At 46.1% G+C, this 21,479-nt stretch overlaps 7 protein-coding genes across 9 annotated transcripts; 4 read left to right on the top strand and 3 right to left on the bottom strand.

Moving 5' to 3' along the window:
- The first annotated feature begins 18 nt into the window (after positions 1-18).
- Positions 19-3,764, top strand: BDCG_06510 (RING finger domain-containing protein). Its single transcript, XM_045422247.1, has 2 exons — positions 19-316; positions 389-3,764. The coding sequence occupies exons 1-2, from the start codon at positions 100-102 to the stop codon at positions 1,330-1,332; spliced, it is 1,161 nt and encodes a 386-aa protein (XP_045277933.1). The 5' UTR covers positions 19-99; the 3' UTR covers positions 1,333-3,764.
- On the bottom strand, positions 1,376-3,950 carry BDCG_06509 (DNA replication regulator sld2). Its single transcript, XM_045422246.1, has 2 exons — positions 3,713-3,950; positions 1,376-3,578 (listed from the first exon to the last, which is right to left on the bottom strand). Exons 1-2 carry the CDS (start codon positions 3,873-3,875, stop codon positions 1,834-1,836), a joined length of 1,908 nt encoding a protein of 635 aa, XP_045277932.1. The 5' UTR covers positions 3,876-3,950; the 3' UTR covers positions 1,376-1,833.
- Positions 3,951-5,381: 1,431 nt separating this feature from the next.
- On the top strand, positions 5,382-5,606 carry BDCG_06508 (uncharacterized protein; the record flags this gene model as incomplete). The annotated part of the gene is made up of 1 exon (XM_045422245.1): positions 5,382-5,606. The coding sequence occupies one exon, from the start codon at positions 5,382-5,384 to the stop codon at positions 5,604-5,606; it is 225 nt and encodes a 74-aa protein (XP_045277931.1).
- Positions 5,607-6,572: 966 nt separating this feature from the next.
- Positions 6,573-8,005, top strand: BDCG_06507 (hexose carrier protein; the record flags this gene model as incomplete). Its single annotated transcript, XM_045422244.1, has 7 exons — positions 6,573-6,678; positions 6,788-6,868; positions 6,959-7,163; positions 7,285-7,372; positions 7,415-7,624; positions 7,738-7,871; positions 7,945-8,005. The coding sequence occupies 7 exons, from the start codon at positions 6,573-6,575 to the stop codon at positions 8,003-8,005; spliced, it is 885 nt and encodes a 294-aa protein (XP_045277930.1).
- Positions 8,006-10,144: 2,139 nt separating this feature from the next.
- Positions 10,145-16,456, top strand: BDCG_06506. 3 transcript variants are annotated; one of them, XM_045422242.1, is made up of 7 exons: positions 10,145-10,535; positions 10,623-11,796; positions 11,991-12,206; positions 12,355-12,955; positions 13,101-13,560; positions 13,643-14,441; positions 14,539-16,456. In XM_045422242.1, the coding sequence occupies exons 2-5, from the start codon at positions 11,494-11,496 to the stop codon at positions 13,238-13,240; spliced, it is 1,260 nt and encodes a 419-aa protein (XP_045281724.1). In that variant the 5' UTR covers positions 10,145-10,535; positions 10,623-11,493; the 3' UTR covers positions 13,241-13,560; positions 13,643-14,441; positions 14,539-16,456. The 3 variants fall into 3 exon arrangements, with proteins under 3 accessions (XP_045281724.1, XP_045277929.1, XP_045281725.1); XM_045422241.1 differs by having other exon boundaries at positions 10,147-10,535; positions 10,616-11,796; positions 13,101-16,387; XM_045422243.1 differs by lacking the exon at positions 10,145-10,535 and having other exon boundaries at positions 10,585-11,796; positions 13,643-15,070.
- On the bottom strand, positions 14,535-15,852 carry BDCG_06505 (uncharacterized protein; the record flags this gene model as incomplete). The annotated part of the gene is made up of 4 exons (XM_045422240.1): positions 14,535-15,019; positions 15,152-15,341; positions 15,399-15,620; positions 15,694-15,852. 4 exons carry the CDS (start codon positions 15,850-15,852, stop codon positions 14,535-14,537), a joined length of 1,056 nt encoding a protein of 351 aa, XP_045277928.1.
- Positions 16,457-16,538: 82 nt separating the features above from the next.
- Positions 16,539-20,984, bottom strand: BDCG_06504 (DNA repair protein Rad18; the record flags this gene model as incomplete). Its single annotated transcript, XM_045422239.1, has 13 exons — positions 16,539-16,584; positions 16,666-16,763; positions 16,821-16,869; positions 16,947-17,248; positions 17,311-17,410; positions 17,476-18,132; positions 18,200-18,465; positions 18,536-18,632; positions 18,700-19,262; positions 19,318-19,545; positions 19,611-20,130; positions 20,286-20,797; positions 20,904-20,984. The coding sequence occupies 13 exons, from the start codon at positions 20,982-20,984 to the stop codon at positions 16,539-16,541; spliced, it is 3,519 nt and encodes a 1,172-aa protein (XP_045277927.1).
- Positions 20,985-21,479: the final 495 nt, after the last annotated feature.

The following is a 21,479-nucleotide window of genomic DNA, read 5'->3' as shown; positions in this document are numbered from 1 at the left end:
CTTACTCATCAACGTCGTCCTCCCTCTTGATTCCAGACATTCGATATCAAGAAAAACATCTTGACGATATCGAAGAGTTGCAGGTGTTTTTTGTCTCCCATGGCACAGGATGTCGATTTGCAGCAGGAAATCCTCCGCAAAACCCTAGATGAGGTGGCTGACACCCAGTCCAACAGTGATGACGTCCACCTTAATCCTTGCGTGATCTGTCTCGAGCAGATCACCGAGGCAGCAGCCGCGCAGCCCTGCAAGCATGCTAGCTTCGACTTTTTATGTCTCCTAAGCTGGCTACAGCAGCGTCCTGCTTGTCCATTGTGTATGTGGACAATCAACTATATACTCCGTACATGTGGCACTGATAGCTAACTAATACAATTACGTTTTGCAGGCCAAGCAACTGTCACAAGCGTGAAATATGGGACCGAAATCGGCTCCACCTCCGGCCAAAGAGTATACCGCTTACCACCTCCATCACACACTCCAACTACTACTGCAAGTCGAGAGAGTGCCTCAGGAGCACACCCTCACCCTAGGAGATTCCCGCGTCCTCCACGTCATCGGCCCCGGCGAGACTCTCCAACCACCCCTGCCCCAGACGACCCAGTAATCCGCCGACGGCACATATACCGCCACCAACTCTACTCCCGACGGGTAGGCACCAACCGACTCTCGCAATACCGCGAACTCACCCCTCAACATTTTAACCAAGATGATCACCTCGTCTCGCGCGCGCGAAAATGGATCCGGCGCGAGTTACAGGTCTTCGCGTTTCTGAACCCGACCAGCGATACAGAGTCCTCCTCCTCCTCTCCCTCCTCCACCACCGCCCCAGCAGGGGCAGGCAGACACCGCGCAGCTAACAATGCCGAATTCCTTCTCGAATACATCATCGCAATTCTGCGCACGGTGGATGTCAAAGGCAGCAGCGGACAGGCGGAGGAACTATTGCGGGAATTCATCGGGCGCAAAAATGCGCGGTTGTTCCTGCATGAGTTGCAGGCATGGTTGCGGAGTCCGTATAATTCATTGACGGATTGGGATCGGGCGGTGCAGTATGATGATGTCGATGATGGTAACGAGGGGCGCTCGGCAGCGCGCATGGACATGGAGTCGCGCTTGGGTAGGCATGCGGATGCGCGTACACTGACCCGGTCTTTGTCAAACACGCCTTTTACTGTCAGGGACAGGGACAGGGGCAGAGACCGTGGACGATCGTGGCCGCGTGGGAGGGTTTCAAAAGCGACGAGCACGGAGGATAGGGGGCGTTTTGATAGTGCCGCCGCTCGGGCGAGACGGATACAGCGGGCGCGTGATAGGTATCAACCGGATTAATAGATATATGTTGGGGGGTTGATTCGATTCGAATTCGTTTCAGTGGATTGCGGAGCAGCCCTTACGTACTTTTCACGGTTTTGATATCAGGAGCATCTAAAACGTGACAAGTTGAGGTTAGGTACGGTGCAAGTCCCCTTTTTTAATTTTGTCTTATGATTTCGAACCAGCATAGCGCGAGGCGTAAAGGGGGTAAAGATGTTTCATAAATGGGCAGGCTGCTACATCGCACATGTATATTATGATAGAAACTTTTTGACTCGGGTTTTTTGCTCCTTTGGCTATATTCATTCCCAAGTTAAAAAAATTGTTTTCTCTTTCAAAACTCGTTTAACTGACCACCTTGGCTCTCTGCCCTAACTTCATACTCCACAGTTTATAGTCTATACAAAAAAGCATATAATATACCCGGCCCCTCTTATGGGCCGCACTAGTAGAACTCCCCCCAACTAGTCTAATAATATCTCATCCCATCCCATGCAAACAATTACCATTGTCACGTCATCTCCTCCTCCCAAACCGCCTCCCGCCACCCCTCGCATGGGAGCCTTTCCCCCGAATCTTCAGCGCGCGATAATTAGCATGCGCGTCCGTTTTGGCTTTGCGTTTCTGAGTAGCTGCCGTTGCCGTCGTAGCCTGTTTCCGTTTCGCCCCATTGGCATTGGTAGTACTCTTAAGAACAAACTTCTGCGTCTTCGCCTCCGCCCGGCCCTTAGAGTGAGATGGTGATGCCGGGGCCGTAGTATCGTCTTCGTAGTTTGAGTCCGAATCTAGATCAGAATATGGGTTGTTATGGTTGAGTTCTGAGATATTGTTGTCGGCATAATTATCTTTGTCAGATGCCGAGAATAATCCACCACGGCGACCACGTGCTACTTCACTTTCATTTTCATTTTCCTTGTTCGCACCAGGAGGTTGAAGTTGAGGTTGCGGCTGGGTTTCTGAAATAGCCGCCAGCTCATCTTCGCTTCCTCCATTTCCACCTTCATTGTCACCGTCATCAATCACAGTAACGGGCCACTCCGGTGTTGCTTTCACCTTCGCACGGACTGGCCTCATGATAACCCGTCGCGTCGTTCGTTTCTGTCCTTTCTTCTTCCATTGTCGCGTTGTTGTATTTCCCTCTCTATCATCATGGACGGGAACCTGACTATCATTAATAATAATATCATCCTCTCGCGCCGCCTCCGCCTCTATCTCTCTCAAAACATCCAACTCCTCATCCAGCCTCTCCTCCTGAATATCCCGTAACCCCTGAACGATAGTACTTAGCCCCCTCCCGACAAGTTTCTGCGGCATGCGAACCGCAATGGGGCTTAGATCGTGCAGGCTAGCCCCACTGGCCACGCGTGCATGTTGTTGATAGTTTGGCCTTGACGATGACGAGAATAAGTTCCGTCGGCGGAGGAAAGAAGGCGTATCTGAGCCCAATGGATCGTTTGACGCTGAACCTCTTTTTTCATTCACTGTGTCATTGTTACCTGCCTGTTGATTACTGTCGTCATCATGACTACTTGTTCTGCCATCGATGACAGTCGAATACCGATACGCAGGCGGCGTCGCGAAGAAGTTGGCCAGGTAGAACTTCTTAGCAGATGACGCTGGGGTGCGTGTGTTGGCGAAGAAGTTTTCATAATCTTTCTCTCCATCCTTGTCAACCCGATTTCCCGCATTGGCTCGGCCTCCCTTCCGCCGCGAAGGAGTCTGCATGTCATCCTTATCACCCCGGTGACTATTAAAGCCCCTTCGCTGTTTCGAGGACGGCGTCGCAGCAGTAGCACTGTCTCTACTGCGATGGCTACCTCCAGATGCAGAGAGGAGGTCAAATAGACCCAGAGCCTTACCATCACGCTGCGGCGTAGGTCCAATGGCTGCGCGGAGGGGTAAGGGAGATGAGGATGAGTGGGGATACTCGTGGGGATTGTTATGGTAGCTGGGGCTGAAGAGTCTACGTAATGTCGATGGGGAATCGTAGGGGTCTAGTTGCGATGGGTGGGCGTTTGCAGGAAGCGGTGTGGTTGCTGATGTTAATAGTTCACCCCTACAGGGTGTGGCGGGGATTTGCTTGGGGGGTTTTCGGGGTGTTGAGCAGAATTGTGGTGGTGGTGGCCCGCTTATATCTTCCTGTGTGTCTGAGGGGCGTTTGCGTTTCCTCTGCTGTGATACTTCCTCCGCTGGAACTGGAGAGCGGGCGCTGGCCTGCGACGACTGGGCGCGTAGGCGGGAGTAGAGTTTGTATTTGGTAGCTAAAACATGCATAGATGAAGCAGCAAATTCAGTTCGATGGGTTAGCGGCCGGTTTATTCTATTTGTTTTAATTTTCTTTTCGGTGCGAAATAGGAGAAGAAGAAATAAACACGGGGTTATTGTCTTTCCGTACAAATGGCAGTATTATTTTTGATATCATCTCTCCCGGGTTTGCGGCCGCCATTTGCAGAGGCGAAGGAGCGCTCCCATTCCTTCAATTCTGCTCGTAGGGTCGATGAGGCCTGCTGTTCCTCATTTTCCGTGAGGGTATTGTGTAGAATTTGGTCGTCCGACATGTCTGTGTGTCTACAAATCAAACATAAAATAATCGTTCAATATCCGGTGTTGCGATATGTGATGGCAATTTCATCCTCACCCACCTCCGTCGCCCGACGCGTCCAAACGCGTTTGGCGAGACCTTATGTAACCATGACTAAGCAAGCTAGCACACGTGACTGACAGCCTCACTGCTTGGTTTCCTAATAAGGAATCTCTGAGATATGACATACAAGAGTACTCTTTGCATATTCTACAGCTACAATACTTATCAGCATGTACCAGTATTATGGAGAATGGATAACCGGATGGCGGATCAATTTCCATCAGACGAGAAGAATCTCTATACCCCATGACAGAAATATAGCAGAACTATATCTCGGGAAACTTATATCAAGAGTCGTCCCTTTGCTCTACGAGCCAATCCGCGAGCGAACTCTACTAGATCTCCGACCAACCATGGGAAAAGGGGATGGGGTTCCTGTACATACATACATAGATATCACGGATACATATCACGGAATCGCCAGGGCTCGGAGCCATCCTTCAGGAACACTTGGAGAATTCCCAGTTTTGAACTACAAATCGAGATATATCTTTTGAAATAGCTAACATCCCCTTGACAGACTCGCTGGCTCGACACTCGACACCTATCTTTGGTCCTACATTGTCGACAGATATTCTCTCCATTTCAAACTGCAACAACCGCCCAACTTTCGGACCCTCAAATGGCGAAGGATGTGTGCACGGCAAACTTGCCTATTCAGAGCCTACATCTACATAAAACATACGATTCTCAGAAAGGATACTTACCCGGCTTGCAAACTTTTCAGTTACTCCACGTTTCCTACAAATGTTACATTTATCCCTGACAAGAAAAAGACTTTCGGGGTGGGGCAGCGGATTGCATCTAATCAACACAAAGTTTATCCACCGTTATAACTAATTTAAATTCAAGTTCTAATTTCTACCGTTCTACGCAGTTGGGTTTCCATTCCAGAATCCAGCTCGGTTCGTCTCCAGTTTTCTCCCTTTCGTCAGTCTTAGACTGCCAATCAGAAGATTGATATCAAGGATTTATAGCGGACTTAGATATTGATAAGCGACTCCGGCGGAGCTGTGATGACCCGTCAGCTCGCCGATCGGGAAATCAAATATATATATATATATATATATATAGTTATTGGCTCTGTGCTGGAGGGCCTCGGGGTAGAGAGGGCCGAATGGGGGATAGGAAAGAGTTTTGCTAGCTTATGGAAGAGGGTTGGAGTCGTGAGTCCTTTGCTTTCCTTCTTTTTCGACAATATTGGACAAAACTTATTAGTTTGCCAGAGGAAAATACACATACGACAAAAGAACTCGGTTGAGTTGGTCGGTATAAAATCCTCTCTTAAAACAAGCTCAAAGAGTTTATTATGGTAAAATCTAGGGACAACCCAGCAACCCTAAATAAAAGTAACAATTTCTTTTTTATAAGGGACATTCTGATAACGATATCAGCCACGTCCTCATAGGAAAGCTTAACAATGGCAGAGCTAGCCGAAGCGGGCTTGGATGGAGGCTTTGGAGCGCAGTTCCGATCTACAGCTAATTTGCAGCCGGTGACTTTGGCATCAGAGCTTGCACTCAGCATCAACATATCAATATATCACCCGTCGCAGGTTGTCAATCCTGGTGCCAGTCAGTTAGCCGTGATGCTCCGCCCATACGCACTTAAATGCATGATCACAATCCACAGATCCTCTTGTTAACAGCCCCAACGGACTACCCAGTAAATGGGGGATGAAAAAGTGGGATATGGAGAGAGACTGCTTCGCGAATATTTTACTGACGATGCAGTGCGCGATGCCAACTAATATCGCTGACTCGCACCTCAACTGCCGCATATTCCGGTAGTCCTAGATGATTGATATTTGTTGGCAACTTTCCTGCTCTTACTAACGATCAACAAAATGTTCCTTAATGGCAGTTTGCCGATCTGATATCGGCGGCTGGATACATGCGTTACTACGACAGCCGAGAAAATATGCGCCTGCATATTCCCAATTTCTTCATCATGTTCAGTTTTTTTACCTTCACCCGTCCCAGTCATGCCACATATCATTAAGCAAGCATCCTAATACAGCCAGCGATTTCAATGTGTGGTGGGGTGGGATATATCACTGCCCACAATTCTGACCCCTACAAACCCCCCTTCCACCCCATCAAAGCATTCAGCTGTGACAAAACATCCACCCTACTGTACACCGTGCTTCCATGCTCCCAGAATTGTAATCATCATGGAGTTATTCGCATCTCATATGGAAATCGGCGACAGATGCATGTTTTAAAAGCTGAGGCCAATCCTAGCTTTCTCTTTTTCTTTTTTCCCCTCCTTTATTACTGATTTTTTTCTCTGTTCCTTTCATAATTTCTTTCCTTTTACGGTCGTCGTCGCTGTGGGATGTGTCATTTACATCAATTCGAAATTCCATGTTAATTCGTTCTTTACCTTGCTGTCCAAGTTCGTGAGATTATTCCCGGGGTAGCTGAGCATTTTCCGCTGTCAACTGTTCTTGGCATCTAGATTCTGTGAATCTAGATTTTAGATTTTTATATTACTGGTTCTCCTCCATACATACCTGCATCCACTCTTCCGCTGTACATATCGAAGTAGCGGAGAAAGCCCCGGATCCCCAAGTACTCTCTCCCCGCTCAGCTCCAGGGGAAAAGTAAAAATGAGCGACCCCGGCGCCCCAAGATTCGCTGGCTTGACAGGCCACAAATTGTCACTTGCCATTTCGACAGTGGCGACGACTGGTTTCTTGCTTTTCGGATATGATCGTAAGTAGTCCCTTTAGAGGCCTTTGTTTCGGGAAAGCTATGGCAGTAGCAGATGTTTCGGGCAGATAATGAACCCTTCAACAGAGGGTATCATGTCAGGCATTATTAGCCAAACCATTCAATGATGCATTCCCCCAAACCCGTGATAATGCGACGCAACAGGGTTTCGTACCTGCTATCTATGAAGTTGGTAATTTTCCAGTCAAATGATACATTTAGCCCCTTTTTTCTGCACGTAGCGGAAGAGAGTTTCTAACATTCCCATGTTGGGTGGGCATAGGTTGTCTGGGAGGTGCAATGGCTATCATTTGGTCAGGCGATATTCTGAGCCGTCGCAGAGCCATTATGTTAGGCGCATTTATCATGATCATTGGTGTCATTATCCAGGTCGCCGTTATTCCAGGCCATGGGGCATATGCCCAATTTATCATTGGGCGAATCGTTACCGGCATTGGCAACGGTGTCAACACCTCCACAATTCCAACGTACTAGGTAGAGTGCTCGCGAACGTCCAACCGAGGTCTCTTGATCTGTATTGAAGGTGGGCGGTTGCAACGCTGTCATCTACTATTTCCCAATCCTGTTCAAGACCTCCATCATCCGCAGAGCTGATTTCATGGCCATGCTCCTCGGCGGTGTCAACATGATCGTCTACTCCATCTTTGCAACTTCATCCTGGCTCCTGATTGAACGAGTGGGCCGCCGCAAGCTCTTCTTGATCAGAACGGCCGGCTAGTGCTTGTCTATGGTGATCACCTTCGCATGTCTCATACCGGGCACGCGACAGGCTGCCATCGGCGCCGCGGTCGGTCTCTTCATCTACATCGCCAGTTTCGGGCCCTCTTGGCTGCCGCTACCATTGCTGTACCCAGCTGAGATCTCCCCCATCAAAATCCGCGCCAAGGACAATGCCCTCTCCACCTGCTCCAACTGGCTGTTCAACTTTGTCATTGGTCATGGTCGTCCCCGTCATGCTTGACGGGATTGGCTGGGACACCTACCTCTTCTTCGCGTGTGTCAACGCCTGCTTCTTTCCCGTCATCTACTTTTTCTATCCAGAGACAGCCCCGCCGCAGCCTGGAGGAGATCGGCATTATCTTCGCAAAGGGATTCCCGGAGAATATCAGCTACGCTACCGCGGCCAAGCAGCTGCCATATCTCTCCGCTGAAGAGATTAAGCAGATGAACGAGCAGTAAGTATGGTTTCAGTTCTGCAGATCAAGAGGTAACCGCGCCTGGTGAGGTTAAGAGCTCGAGAAGCAATAGTAATGATGGCTCAAATGGGAATGGGGGCGTGCTTGTGGTTGAGGGGGAGAAGCAGGATTAAATAAAGAAGACGCTGGATTGCTGAGTTTCTTCCTTGCAGGCTGGCAGGGGGAGTTCAAAGCTGATTCACCGTTAGTCGGGCAGTCTTTGCATTGGTCTTCACTTTGCATTGCATTGCATACATATATCACCCCTCTCTCTTCTCAGATCTCTTCTTCCTCGATTCCTGAAGATCATTGTTCTTTCTTCTTTCCTTTCCTTCCCCTTTCTTTTTAGGGTTCACTATTCCATACCTATATACACCTGCGCATGCATATTTTGTACATACCCTGTTTCTGGCAGAGATATCGCAATTGGTTTTAGGTTCAAGAGGACTATATATATAAGATAAGCTTATTTTTATTTTATTCTAAAGAAGCGCGGTATTTTAAGAGAAATCATTGCTCATGGATCTGTCCGTCCGAAAACTTTCAGCTCCATAGAAAACATCTAGAAAAGAAACTCAACAGTCAACAGAGTCAACCCACGTTGAATGACAGCTAACCTGTTAACAGTGTAAAAAATCAGCTCTCATCTCCCTGTCTAAAATGGACGATAGCTTTTAGTCACAGAAAGATCAACAAAACACTGTCGACAAGAACAACCACAAGCAAAACGACGACGACGACGACAACAACAACAACAACAAACAACAAGAAGAAGAAGAAGAAGAAACACACATACTCTAACTGCTTCCGCGCGGTTCTTAGGAGCTTCTTTTTTCATTCTTCTGTGCTTCATCCAAGGCCAAGCTGCCTCAATCGCGTTGAGATCAGGCGAATTCCCACACCAAAGCAGCTGTTGAATCCCATGAATATCATACATATGATGTTGGATATAGTGACTGTGTGAAGAGGCCTTATCCTCTTGCACAATAGTATTTGGACATTCAATTTGACACTCTTTTGCAAAGGGGAATAGCTTCAGTAAGAGAATTTGAACTTGATAGTGATATCAATCATTTCCATCACCTTTGTTATGAGATAGCTTGCCTGTGATCTTTTTGAACTTTCATATTGGTTTTTGACCTGGCTGCTGATGATCAATCTGTAATCTTTGAATGTTATTTGACAGCTCTCATTCTTGCTTCTTTATAGATTCTATTTCTGTGTTTAAAGTCTTAATATACTCAAGAAATTGAGTATGCTTCTGCAAGGTTTTTGTGACTCAATAATGAAATGAGCTTTTCTTATCATATAAAAAGTACATCTAGAACATGAATTCAGATGATCTCTTTCATTAATCATGTATATAGCTTTGAGAATAAATTTTATGAAATGTATATCATATTTTATATTCATTTTATTGATGAAGAAAAATAACAGAGATTTCATCTGATCAGATGATATTCTTTCAATTCTTCAAAATTTAATTCTTATATTTCAGACAGAATTGAAGTTGATTTAACTGTATTTTCTTAATAAGTTCTGACTTTTATATAGATTTTTTCACAGATCTGCTTTGCAAAGAATTCTTCATATAGTTATAAAAAATATTTCAATTTCTTCATTACTGAATTTATTGATAAAATCAGTATATATTTTTTCTCATTTATATCAATTATATTAAATCTTTGTAAATATAATATTTTTAATATTATCATTTCTCAGAGTTGATCAGTTAAATTCAGAAATATCTCAAAGTTATTCATTATAAAATATAATATAAAATAGTTCAGAATTGAATCTGTGTTCAATTGCATATCTATATATACAGTTGATTTGACTCTTTGAAATCTGAGTGATTTTCATGATTTCAGCATTTAACTTGTCAAAATAAAGTGATTTAAAAGTCATTACAAAAGCTCTTATAATAATATCAGTATTTAATATTATATGAAATTGACAGATAAGATATTAAAAATGAGATATTTAAGAAAAAAGAGAAATCAACTCAGAATATATAACAATCTCATATAAATAAAACACAGAGTGATTTGAAGCTAAATATAATTACTCATTAAAACATGATGACACTTCTTAGCTATATAAATTGAATTTTATTATTACAGATATTAATAAATCATATGATATGCATGTGGGTATGTGGTAATATAACTAACTACATTAGGACTAGTGTGACTGGTGCGTGACCCACTCCGTTTCAGCCAAGTGTTTTATTTCCTTCTTTTCCCCAAAAGTATCAAAAGTATCAAAAGTATCAAAAGTATCGAAAGTTATCAAAAAAAGTATCTTCGGTCAGGCTTGGACTTGGTCTACGCTGTTACGCTATTATTACGCTGTTACGCTACGCTACGGACGCTACGGACGCTACGGAAGGGAGGAGAGCTGGAGATGTTGGAACTAACTACGGAGTACTGCGTACTCCGTACAAAGAGAAAAGAAGAGGCGGCCCCCCCTTGACATTATTATTGGGGGCGTTTTGAAAAGAATCTCACCTATATTCTTTTTTTTGGCCTGTGGCTTTCTTAAGATTTGTCCCGGACTGGACTGAGACAGCTTTAATGCCTAGCTGAGGTCTACGTTGATCTATCCTATTTTGGCGCGCTGATAAATTATTTTTTTATTTTTATTTTTATTTTTTTCCCCAAGGTACGCCAGCCAGTACTTCCTCAATTCTTGCTAAATGCTTAACTTACTTAGGGTGAAAGAAACCAACTGACTGACCAAAGTTCCCAGCGGTGTCCGTCCTCTTGCCAGTCAGTTCCTTTGGTGGGAAACCCAACATTTGCCCGCACAGTTACTCTCCGTATTGTATTTGAGGTTGAAGATGGCGATTGGACCTATTCCGCACTCCCACTGAAACCATCAATAACGACATGGATGGTCTGTCCGATTCTGTCAGCAGAGTCATGACCAAAATTCAGAACATCAGAGAGTTGTTCCATACATACTACTGCGTACCGTACGCAGTAACTACGCGTAAAGGACCGAATGCTAGGTTTAGGTGAAGCTGAAAACGCACCATGTGGAATTTGACGCTGCTAGTCGGACTAATAAACTTCTGACGGGGATAATTATAGCTAGAGTCCACTGGCCCTTTAAAACTTATAAGTGGACGGAAGTACCGAGCTACTTGAAACCAAGAAGCAAATTAACTTTTTTTTTGGCTGGAATTTGTTTCTGATTCGGCCCTCCAGCCTCGATCGATGTCTTTTGTTTCCCAAATCCTGCCACGTCTTTGCGGCGGTCAGACCTCCCCGGGCGATTTTTTCCTTGAGCCTCATCCGGCCCTTGCTCAGGTAGTTGACGGAATAATGTCGGTTCGTCCGATCAATCTTCGCCCTCTCTTTTTGTTTCTTCTCTTGATGCTCGTTTTTTTTTTTTTTTTTTTTTGATTCCCCCTCTCTTGCTTGATTATTATGGTACCCCGTATACCACCAGCTTGTACATGTACCCTCTCGGCTGTGAGTTATCTTGGCATTAAGCTCTTCTCCACCATTTCCACACTCGTCCTTCCTCTTCGGTTGTTGCCCCTTTTTTAGGGTCTTACCCCCCCCTTACCTGCTTCCACAGCACATGGTGGGCCGCAAGCCAAACTTCCACACCCATGCTCTCATCACAGTCAATACGGAGGCCTGCTGTTCTCGTCTTTGTTGCCATCGCCGTTTTACTATGTCTGATCAAGTTCTCACAGTCGTTGGATCACCACCCGTGGAGATCCAAGCACGATGATAGCAACCGTCAGGGACAGCCGATACAGCAACCGAAGCCAGAAGAGCAACCGAAGCCAGTAGAGCAACCGAAACAAAAGCAAACCGAGGAGCTTGTTAAACCTACACATGTCACTATTACAGGCATGGTATTCTTCGGGAGGCGGGATCGAGTCGAGTCGATGAATTGCTATGTTGAGGTTGGTTTTTTTTTTTTTTTTTCTCTCTCTTTCCTCTCTTTTTATCGATCTTAGATAGGTGCTCCTTAGTAGGGTCGTGGCCACGTTCTCTGGTTGTGTGCGCACAACAGAAACCGGAGGGTGCCATTTTTTTTTGCTATAAGAAAGGGTATATAAATTAGTAAGAATGAAATGATCGCTGACTGTTTAAGTAGAAGAATCTGATCGAAAATGGCGGATGGTTGGACGAGGTGTGGTGGTACGCCAACACGAAAAATGAAGATGATCTCAAATATCTCGACGAGATAATTGCGAGGTCCCCCCGCTATAAGAAAATTCCCTTGGACAAACCTGTGCAATGGCCAGACTATACAAAACTCTGGAGGCGGGTGGAGCGGGGTACGATCTACGTCAAGCTTGATGATGATATTGTATGCGCTACTCCTCCATCTTTATCGCGATAAATTTATTGGTTTCCCGTCTTTGACAAGGACAGGCGTCGGGTTGTTCCGTTTTTTTTTTTTTTTTTTTTTTTTTTTTTTTTTTTTTTGAATAATATCACTTACCTTCATTCATCAGGTTTGGCTCGCGGACGATGCCATCGCACACATGGTCACGACCAAACTAAAATACCCGGACAGCTTCGCCGTCTCCGCGAACGTCATCAACAGCCCTCCCTTGTCTTTCATTCACTTTCATCAAGGTGCTCTACACCCGTACTTCCCCGAGCTCGAATCAGATCCGACTCGCAAGCACCGCAGTGGCTCCGAAAACTGGCGCCCTTCCAGCCACCCCTTCTGGTCCGGTGCAAGCAACTTCGAGTGGCCGCTGGATAAAGACCCGCCGCCCGGGGGTACACATCGCTGGCTCCGTGTCGACGACGACAAGGCCCTCCACCGCACCCCAGTCGCGAAGTTGACTTATGACTTCTGGGGTCCCACTTATGAGAGCTGGGCGATTGCGGCGCAGCAACACTACTCACTACTGGAGAACCTAGAGAAAAATACCACAGATCTATATAAATTCCAACCACCGTGGAATATGCAAGGGGAGCGGATTCGGATTAATTGTCTCGTGATTCTGGGAGATGATATTCTAGATACCGATGTAGAGCATTGGCCGGACAATAGGGGGGATGAGGATATGATTGTTTTGGATTTGCCGAAGAAGTTACAGAGACGTGAGTACCATTTTATATCCCCACCGCGCCACGTTTGGGATTCGTAGTCAGTTTTTTATGACAAGCGCCCTTTTATTCCACTCTTTGCAAATTGAAATATTGATGAGAAACTACTGACGCATCACATTTGCTACCATATTCACAGACGTACTTATCGAAGGCAGAGCTCTCGCCGCTCACTTCAATTTCATGCACCAAGGCGGAGTCCCATCGACGGATTTACTCTCTAGGTATAACGAGTACGCGCACGAATACATATGTAAACCACGAAATAAGCCAAACTAGCGGTAACCGCGCAGAGGGTATATATATATAATCATATCATGCCATTTTTCTTCTTACAGACACCATTTTCTACCCCCTAACTTTAATATATGTCATGGGCGAGGCATTTCACTGTCTGCTTGTCTGCCTTTCCCGATTTCATTTTTTCTCCTACCTATCACTTTTCTCATCCTCTCAATTTCTTTGCAATTTCTTTTTTGTTTATGTACCAACTTACCTACTTATTTATTTACTCCATTTTTCGTATATAAGCTCATCATTATTTGTCATTGGATGCATGCGTGGGATCTAGATGGTTTTACAAATATCATCCTCAAAAGGTATTTGAAACAACTCTTTCCTGCCGCTTTTTCGATTTCTTTGTCTAACTACAGAGTATGGAGTACTGAACTAGTCAAACAGTGGATGAGTTTTCTCTTGAAACATGGTCTAGGCAGGTATTTCTATCAGATCACCTGAACACCAGCGCAACTGATAACAATGAATTATGGCTGGCATAGTGTTATATGGTTCAGATTTTTTGTAAGCTTGTGACTGAAGAGACCGTTGATATATATGGAAGTTGGAGGACGCGCATCTAATGAAGGTTTGCCGGCCTGGCACTTTTTCATTTCTGATAATGCTAGATTAACCAGCTCTGGGGGACCCCCCTACCCTACCCTACCTCTTAAAAAACAAAGGAAGTGTTCAGCATTTAAGTTGAGGGAACTACCAATTATTTTTATAATTATCATTGTTGGAGATGTGGCAAGCAGATGACGGCGCCTTATCTGTGTCATGCATCACACTCAGCCAAAACTCCTTCGCGCAAAATACCCGAAGGACAGGGAACACAATATGCTAGGAGCTTTAGATGATCAGGAGTGACGACTTACTGTTGATTGCGTTGATCAGGGACCGCCGCCAAACATATTGCGTCAGCGGGTACTTCAAGCCTATCGCCTTGCCTAGTCCGCTGAGGTACCAATTCCATGTACCTGATTTGAGTAGCACCGCCTTAGATGTTCCATGTCCGTCCTTGTCATGTGCGGGTTGGCGAAAGACCGGCTGGTCCAAATGCTCTCTCTTGATTTTCAGTTGCCTGCCAACTCGGTGCGGTGGGATAGATATCCGCCAGCCGCTAGAATCCGGCAGTGAAGATTCGTTCATCAATAGTCATGGAGAGAAGATGTCCAAGGAGGTCAAGGATTGGCTCTCGACTGTGAGTAATGACAAAGGTTTTCCAAGCAGACATCAGTTTTCGGACCTAGGCGGCAAAGTATTGGAAGTTGACCTATACTCTTGGCTTTTTGTGCTAGCCTTTCGTGTGAAGAAGCGTGATTTGGGCAAGGAGCAAGTTTGGCCGCCCCGGCTGTGAATAGCGGATGATGTGAAACGAAATATGCCTCCAGAGCAGGGCCCCTGTCTCTTCAGGGCCCGCATCATACTCATCATCTGTCACATCCTCGATGAAATCCCCATCGGGCTTGTTTGTGGGGCTAACACTGTCATATCCACTGTCTGCGAAGCTAATATCGTCTTCATCTTCATCTTCATCATCTTCGTCGCCAGTATCATTGTCAATGTCACTCTCCTTTGTCAAGGGAGAATGTTCAGAAGCATCTTCTAGGCCATCATGGGAAGAGTCGCTCATGTTCACATCTGAAAGATTAGTTTGATCGGGCGAGGATGTCTCCTGAACAGCAGCCGATGCTCTTCGGCTGGTAGCTGACTTAGCTCGCTTTGACACCAGGAGCCCCCTATCGTCATTCAAAGGAAGCCGCTTCCGTTTCCCAGGTCCTATATGCTGTTTAGGGCGCTGATTCAGAGAAAGCTTGATTGACGGAAAGCAAGCTTCCCGATGCTTTGCTGGTCAACTTCTCCGGTACATCCTCTTTGTTCTTCACTCGCGTGTCAAAAAGCGACACCAACCGAGATCCGGAGATAAAGGACATGAGTATACCAGCCGCGACATAGACACGCTGCTTCTCACCAGCATAGATCTTTGTAGAGAGCGCTCCCAGTGGAACCGGAGGACACGATACACGTCATCTTTTGTGCCCGAGGGCTTGTGCTTTGGGAGTCTCCGAAGGCCCCATCGCTTGATGACGACATTCTTGTACTGTCCAATGACCGTGGTTAGCTTTGTTGAATCTTCGCTTGCAGGAGTTGAGCATACCCGCCGGCAGTCCCGTGCAGTCGACTCCGACTCGTCCAGCGTCTTGTCGGTCTTCTTGGTGTAGAGGGACTTGAAGACTCGCCAGTAATTATTAAGAGAAGATGCGGGCTTGATACTCTCCTTGTGGGTTCTTTCGAGATAGTCAAAATACACCTTGACACTAGAGGAGGTCAAGGCCTCAAGGAATTTATCCTGCGTGGTCTCAAGCTCGAAGCACACAGCCTGCCGCTAGTCAGCATGCGCAAGTATGATTTTATCAGAGAGTAGAGCCAAACCCGTCAAGCTGCTGCTGCACTGTTGCTTTGCTCCTCTTGTAATTGTCTGAGTCATCTGGAGGCGTCCGGCCGGTGGCTTCATGCTGTTGTAGAAGTATCTTGTAGACACTGTTTAGCTTGGCCTTGAAGTTCTGGCAGCAATTATACAGGTGTTGCACTCTCACCCTCTCAGTGGTCATGGTGCAAGATTAATGTAGACAGTTGTGAGCTGAGAAGGCCACACTGCTCGAATATCAGGTGGGAAAGTGGGAAAGTGGGAGCCAAAATGGGCGCCCCTGTCGAGTTCAATGGGGGGAAGTGAAGGAGAGGTGAGTGGACAGTTTGAGGATCAGGCATTGCAAACTCATTCTGGCGGCCAGGGAAATGGTGGCCATCAAATACTGGAGGGGCCAGCAAAGAATGGTGCGGCGGTTGCATGCTTACTGGAGCAGGGTGAGCTCCGGGTGAAGATGGGGTGAAGGTACTTGAAGACAGGTGAGCCAGGGCGGTAGGCTAATAATCAATCGTAGAAGCAGCCAGGAATCCGGTCCCCAAGAGGCTCTGAGGTGCCGTGCATCACCATGCAACTGATTCGTTTGGTGTAGATTGGGGAGGGATCAAGCTACCACAAGGCATCCGAAGAGTACGGAGTAGTAATCAAGAAATTTAAAACTAGTCGATACATCCGGAGTATATGCAGAGAAATTCCGCGAGAGTAATAAAAATGGAATGAAAATGGGTAGAGTGCAAAGGTAAACAAAACATGTATCAGAAAATAAAATTGAAGTTAAAATTGAGGGTCGCTATCAATCAAACCTCCCGCCCCAATGCAATAATAATATAAGAAAAAAAAAATTATATTACGGAATGGAGTTCTAGATAAATCTCATGCAAACGACAGTGTCGTTTGGCCTCGTTCCGGTTCAGCGAGCCTAGATAAGAAAAGAGATCTGGAGTTAGCTCCTACATCGTAGTGTCGTAGTGCCGAAAACACGGGGTAAGAAATAACGTACTCTTTTACTCTAACGTCTGGCGCGGGCTGGATTTCATGCCGTGCGCCGGGCGTAATGAAAATAAACTGCCGCCCAACGGACCGTCTTGCGGCGATCATCTATTACGATAAATAGTAAGTCCCGTGAGGACCGTGGAGCATGGGCGGGAAACTTACCAGCATTTCAATACTCATTCGCCGGTTAATATGGTCCATGTATACGTCACTATTAGGAGGGGAAATAAAAAATTAATATAAAACGAAAATATAGTATAGTGGGAGAGGTACCGGTCAACCACGTACAATTCATCCAAGCAGCGGATCGGTGACCCCATAGCCTCCCAGAGCGATAGCAAAAGGCATATTTGCGAGAACGACTTCTCCCCTCCGGATAGAGTTTTAGCATTTCTCCCTCTGGCACTGTCCTTGGTGATGTCCGGCTCGATCTGGATATCAAGCAATTTCTTCGTGTGATCTGATAGAATCTGGCCGCGGAAACTTCGCTCGCTCAGCAGATATGTAAATTGGAGTTTAGCTTGGGCAGTGATGAGAGAGCGGAAATTCTCCCATCGTTTTCGCCGGTTTGTCAATGTGATTTTGAACCTCTGCGGAATTGTTAGTTATTAAGAACGAGAGAAAATTTTTGTAGTAGAGTAGAAGTTATTACCTGCGCAAGCTCTTCAAGCTCAGCAACCTGCCGCCTAGCACTTTCATACTTCTCCTCTGATTCGGCTGCTTCGGTGGCAATCTTCTCCCGATCTCCCAAACTAGACGTTGTTAGCAAAGTCTTTTCCTCTTCCTTCGACCAAAAAAAGAACGAAAATATACATACTCCTTATCAAACCGATCAAGGTCCCTTTTTAATCTCATGAGTTTCTTATCAAGGCTATTCGCCGTCTCACCCTGAGGAACGGTCACACGCGGAGAAATGGAACTTGCTTTAGCACTAAAATCCAAGATGATATCAACGAGTTCCTGGCGCTTCCTCGCTATGTATTCCTTGTCCCCCTTCACAGACTCAAGCCTATGAACAACGACGTTTTTATCAGTGAGAGCTTTTCTCCGTTTCTCTAGCATCCTGGACTCTTCCCCTTCAAGCTCTTCGAGCTTTTTCCGATATTTAGCTATCTCCAGTCCAATTTGCGCCACTTCTTGTTTCTTCTCTTTGACGATTTCAACTATGCTGTCCATTTTGTTGACGCTGTCTTCGAAAGAGCTCTCGTAAGTGCGTTTCTCTCCTTCGCTTTCTTGTAGAGATGTGTGCAGACCTTCTAGCCGGCCATCTTCAGTTGTATCTCCGTCAATTGCACTCTGAAGCTCCTCAACGCTGTCCTCCGCTTTTTGCGAGGCGGTCCTTAGATCTTCCACCTGTTTTTTATGTCTGTAGAGTGCCTGTTTGCATTTTTCAAAATGGGTGCGCGCTAATCGTTCTTGGGTTTCAAGCTCGAGGAGATCCTGTTTCAAGCTATTGACAGCATCTTGTTGTATCCTATACGGCACACAACTGGTCAGTAATGGGGAGCCTGGGTTTTATTACGTTGTAAATGGCTACGAACCTAATTTGTGACTCTATGTCAGTTTTCATCCGGGGTCGTCCTGTATACGCTTGGACTGGAGATTGTGTGGGCTCCCCCGTCCGGCTAAAAGATAAATGAATCCCTCTTCGCCGATCTCGCCGGTCGATGCAGAAACATCGCTTCACATTTCTCGGCCGAGGGCCATCAAACATCACCGCGGAAGCTTCTTCCAAGTCCTCAATGAGTAGAACCTGCTCAATGCCATTGGTGATAACCAGCTGTCTTCGAACCAAATCGTTATCGATCTAAATGATATATGTACTTTTTTAGTAAAGAAGCTATCGTTTGTTGATATAATCGTTGGCAGTTTCCTACCTCTAAAACGCGCAACACTGTGTCGAATTGGGGGTCAGGTTCGTTGGGGGACGTATCCATGGTCCCATTATCATTCCCGATGAAAATCGGGCATTCACTAATGGGAATGAATTAACATACAGAGCGTGGTGCGCCGCAAACTCAGTAATGTCATTGAAACTTACCATCCAACCCGCTTCATGATAGCCGATAGAGTGTTCGAATCACTCTTCGTCGTCACCACAAACCCAGCCAGGTTTGCACCCAGCGCGCTTTCAAGGACTCCAGACCATTTCGGCTTCAGCAGCCGTATATGGCTCCCCAAAGGCCCGACAGGTTTCCTCGAAAACTTGTACTGCTCCTGCTCAATAGCCCTTAACAACATAGGCATCTTTTCGTGGAAACCGTTTTGCTGTTGTCCTCTGTCCCGCACGAGGCTGCGAAGTCGATTTTCAGCTTGCTCTACATCAGACCGCTGCTTGATGACCGGTTCACGCTTCCCTTGGAATTCTCGTTCCGCTCTGTTCAGATCCTCTTGTAAGCGATCAACGTCTTTTCTGTGCGCATTGAATCTATTGTGCGCTTCTTCGGCTTGAGACTTCCTCTCCTCGAGTTCCGCCAACCTCCTAGCATGGTTCCCACCATCTAAATCCTCAAGTCGCCGTTTTTCTTCGTCTATTTTTCGTTGCGTTTCTGCGATGGCAGACTCGGCCGCCTTCAAATATTCGCGGATCGTGCGTTGTGTTGCCTTGTCTCGAAATTAATTATCAAAATGACATTTAACCAGATAATATTCGACGTACCTGGAGCTCACGGCGCTCTTTTAGAACCTCAGTCATACTTTCCTTTGCAACCTTTCCTCGATCCTCGTGAGATTCAAGTTCAGATCTTGCTGCTCGAACTGCCTCAAAAGCTACATTGTGTTCACGATCAGCTTCTTGATAAACTTCATCGGCTTTCACCAGTTCAGCCTCGAGATCTGCAATCTTCCGAGTTGCCTCCGCAAGTTGTGCATCGCACGAATCTCGATTCTATTCCACAGGTTAGCCCGAAACATACCTACCCCAATATGTATTGAACATATATATTTACGAACCTTTTCCTGTTCTTCAACCTGTACCCACGCCATCTGAGCTCTCAAATTTCTTATTCTAGCCCGCATAGTCTCATTCTTATCCGATAGCGCGAGCTTCGCCCTGGCGTTATTCCTATTGACCTCCAAATCCTTTATCTGGTCCAAATGAATCGACAATTTCGCTTCAGTCTGGTCAATCGACTCTTCAAGCAAGCGATAGTCCTGGTCTAGCTGCTCAAGCTGGACTCCCTTGACGAAAAATTTATATTTTTCCGATGGGCTGGAACTACTTAGAAACTGGCGAGCCATGTCTTGGGAGAGGACGTTCATGGGATTGTCAATCTGAAGGGCGAAGTAGTCTGTGATAGAGTCAAGTTCCGATTTCTTCGTGGACACAATTCGACCGGAGGAACTTTTAATTTTGAAACCGCTCGCGCCGCTTCTGGAGAAATGTCGCTCAATAATGATCGAGTTTCCGAATTCGTTGGGATTATATGCGCTATCTCCCTGGTTCTTAATGCGAACCACAATAGTCGCAGAGCTGCAAAGAAAGAGAAATAATTTAGTTAAATGTGTGCGCGGTCATCCATAAGATGCTTCTCACAGGAAGGCTTGTAAAAGAATAGCAAAGCAAGAGGACCCAAAAAAAAAAAAAAAAAAAAAAAAAAAAAAAAAAAAAAAAAAAAGGATACATACTCCTTCCCCTCCTTAATAAAGCTCTTCAAACTCTGACCCCGGTTCGTCACGGACGCCTTCCCGCCCAAACAGAGAGTGAGAGCCGTAAGAATAGCACTCTTCCCACTCCCATTCTTGCCCACAATGAAATTTATCAGCGGGCCTAGGTCGACGGAGAAATGTTCATGGCACATGAAATTGTAGCAGTCTACTCGCTCGATGATGCCATGCTCTGCGGGCACGTTTTCTACGTTTTGCGAGAATTTCTTCTGGACGTATTGGCTCGCTCGGTGCTCGATGGTTTCCTCGTCGAGGTCGGGTTCGGATGGGAGTTCGGTTGGGGATTCGGATTCAAACTCGGGCTCGGCTTCAGGTTCGCTGGGGTTGTGGTCTGGGTTTGTGCCGCCGCGCTCGGAGGCGGGGGCGGGGTCGTACGGAGTCGAGGCAGGGGAGGAATTGGTAGAGTCATTGTCGCTGTCACTGTCACTGTCGCCTCGGACTGCTAGGACATCCGAAGTGCGCACCTTCTTTCTCTATATAATTGGATTGTATATTAGTCCAACCATGCCTAACAATTTTTTTTCTATAGAATCGAAGAGGAAGGGCTGCTTGATTATATATCTCAATATTGTTTCTTACCGGGCCAGGCTGTGAACCTGAAGGCGCACTCGAGGCGGGGACATGGTGCGGATCGACTCGAGTCCGCTTGATCGGAGCCATGGGGGAGAAAAGGAATAAACAACGGTCGAATCGCAGGTCATGAGGGAGCTTTTTGTAGAGTCAGAGCAATCCCAACGCTCCAGGTCCTCGTGCAGCTATTTAGAAACCTGATGGGATGCCTTCATCGTTGAGCTGTTGTTGAGATATTTAGTTGTCGCAATGTCGCGTCGCGTGCAAAACGATTTGCACCAGGAAGTCACGTGACATCAAAGTCAATATTGCCCGATCGAGATATTGAGAGAGACGACGACAACAGGATCCCAAGAGAGAATAACCGTTTGCGTTCCCAACCACATATTTTTGGGGAAACAGGAGCCCCTGTAACTACAAGGTTTGGAAAATCGAAGACTGACACTCCATCCTCTGTCGTGAGGCTAGAATGTAATAAGATAATTAACCAGGCGGTCATGTTATGTAACTCGGATCATGTTAATAGATAACATCTTAACTAACTTATGTAGCTATACAAACATCTACAATGCTGAAGTTCAAAAT

Source organism: Blastomyces dermatitidis (genome assembly GCF_000003525.1).
Source record: "Blastomyces dermatitidis ER-3 genomic scaffold supercont1.7, whole genome shotgun sequence".
Classification (NCBI taxonomy): domain Eukaryota; kingdom Fungi; phylum Ascomycota; class Eurotiomycetes; order Onygenales; family Ajellomycetaceae; genus Blastomyces; species Blastomyces dermatitidis.
This window is presented reverse-complemented; position numbering and strand designations above follow the sequence as displayed.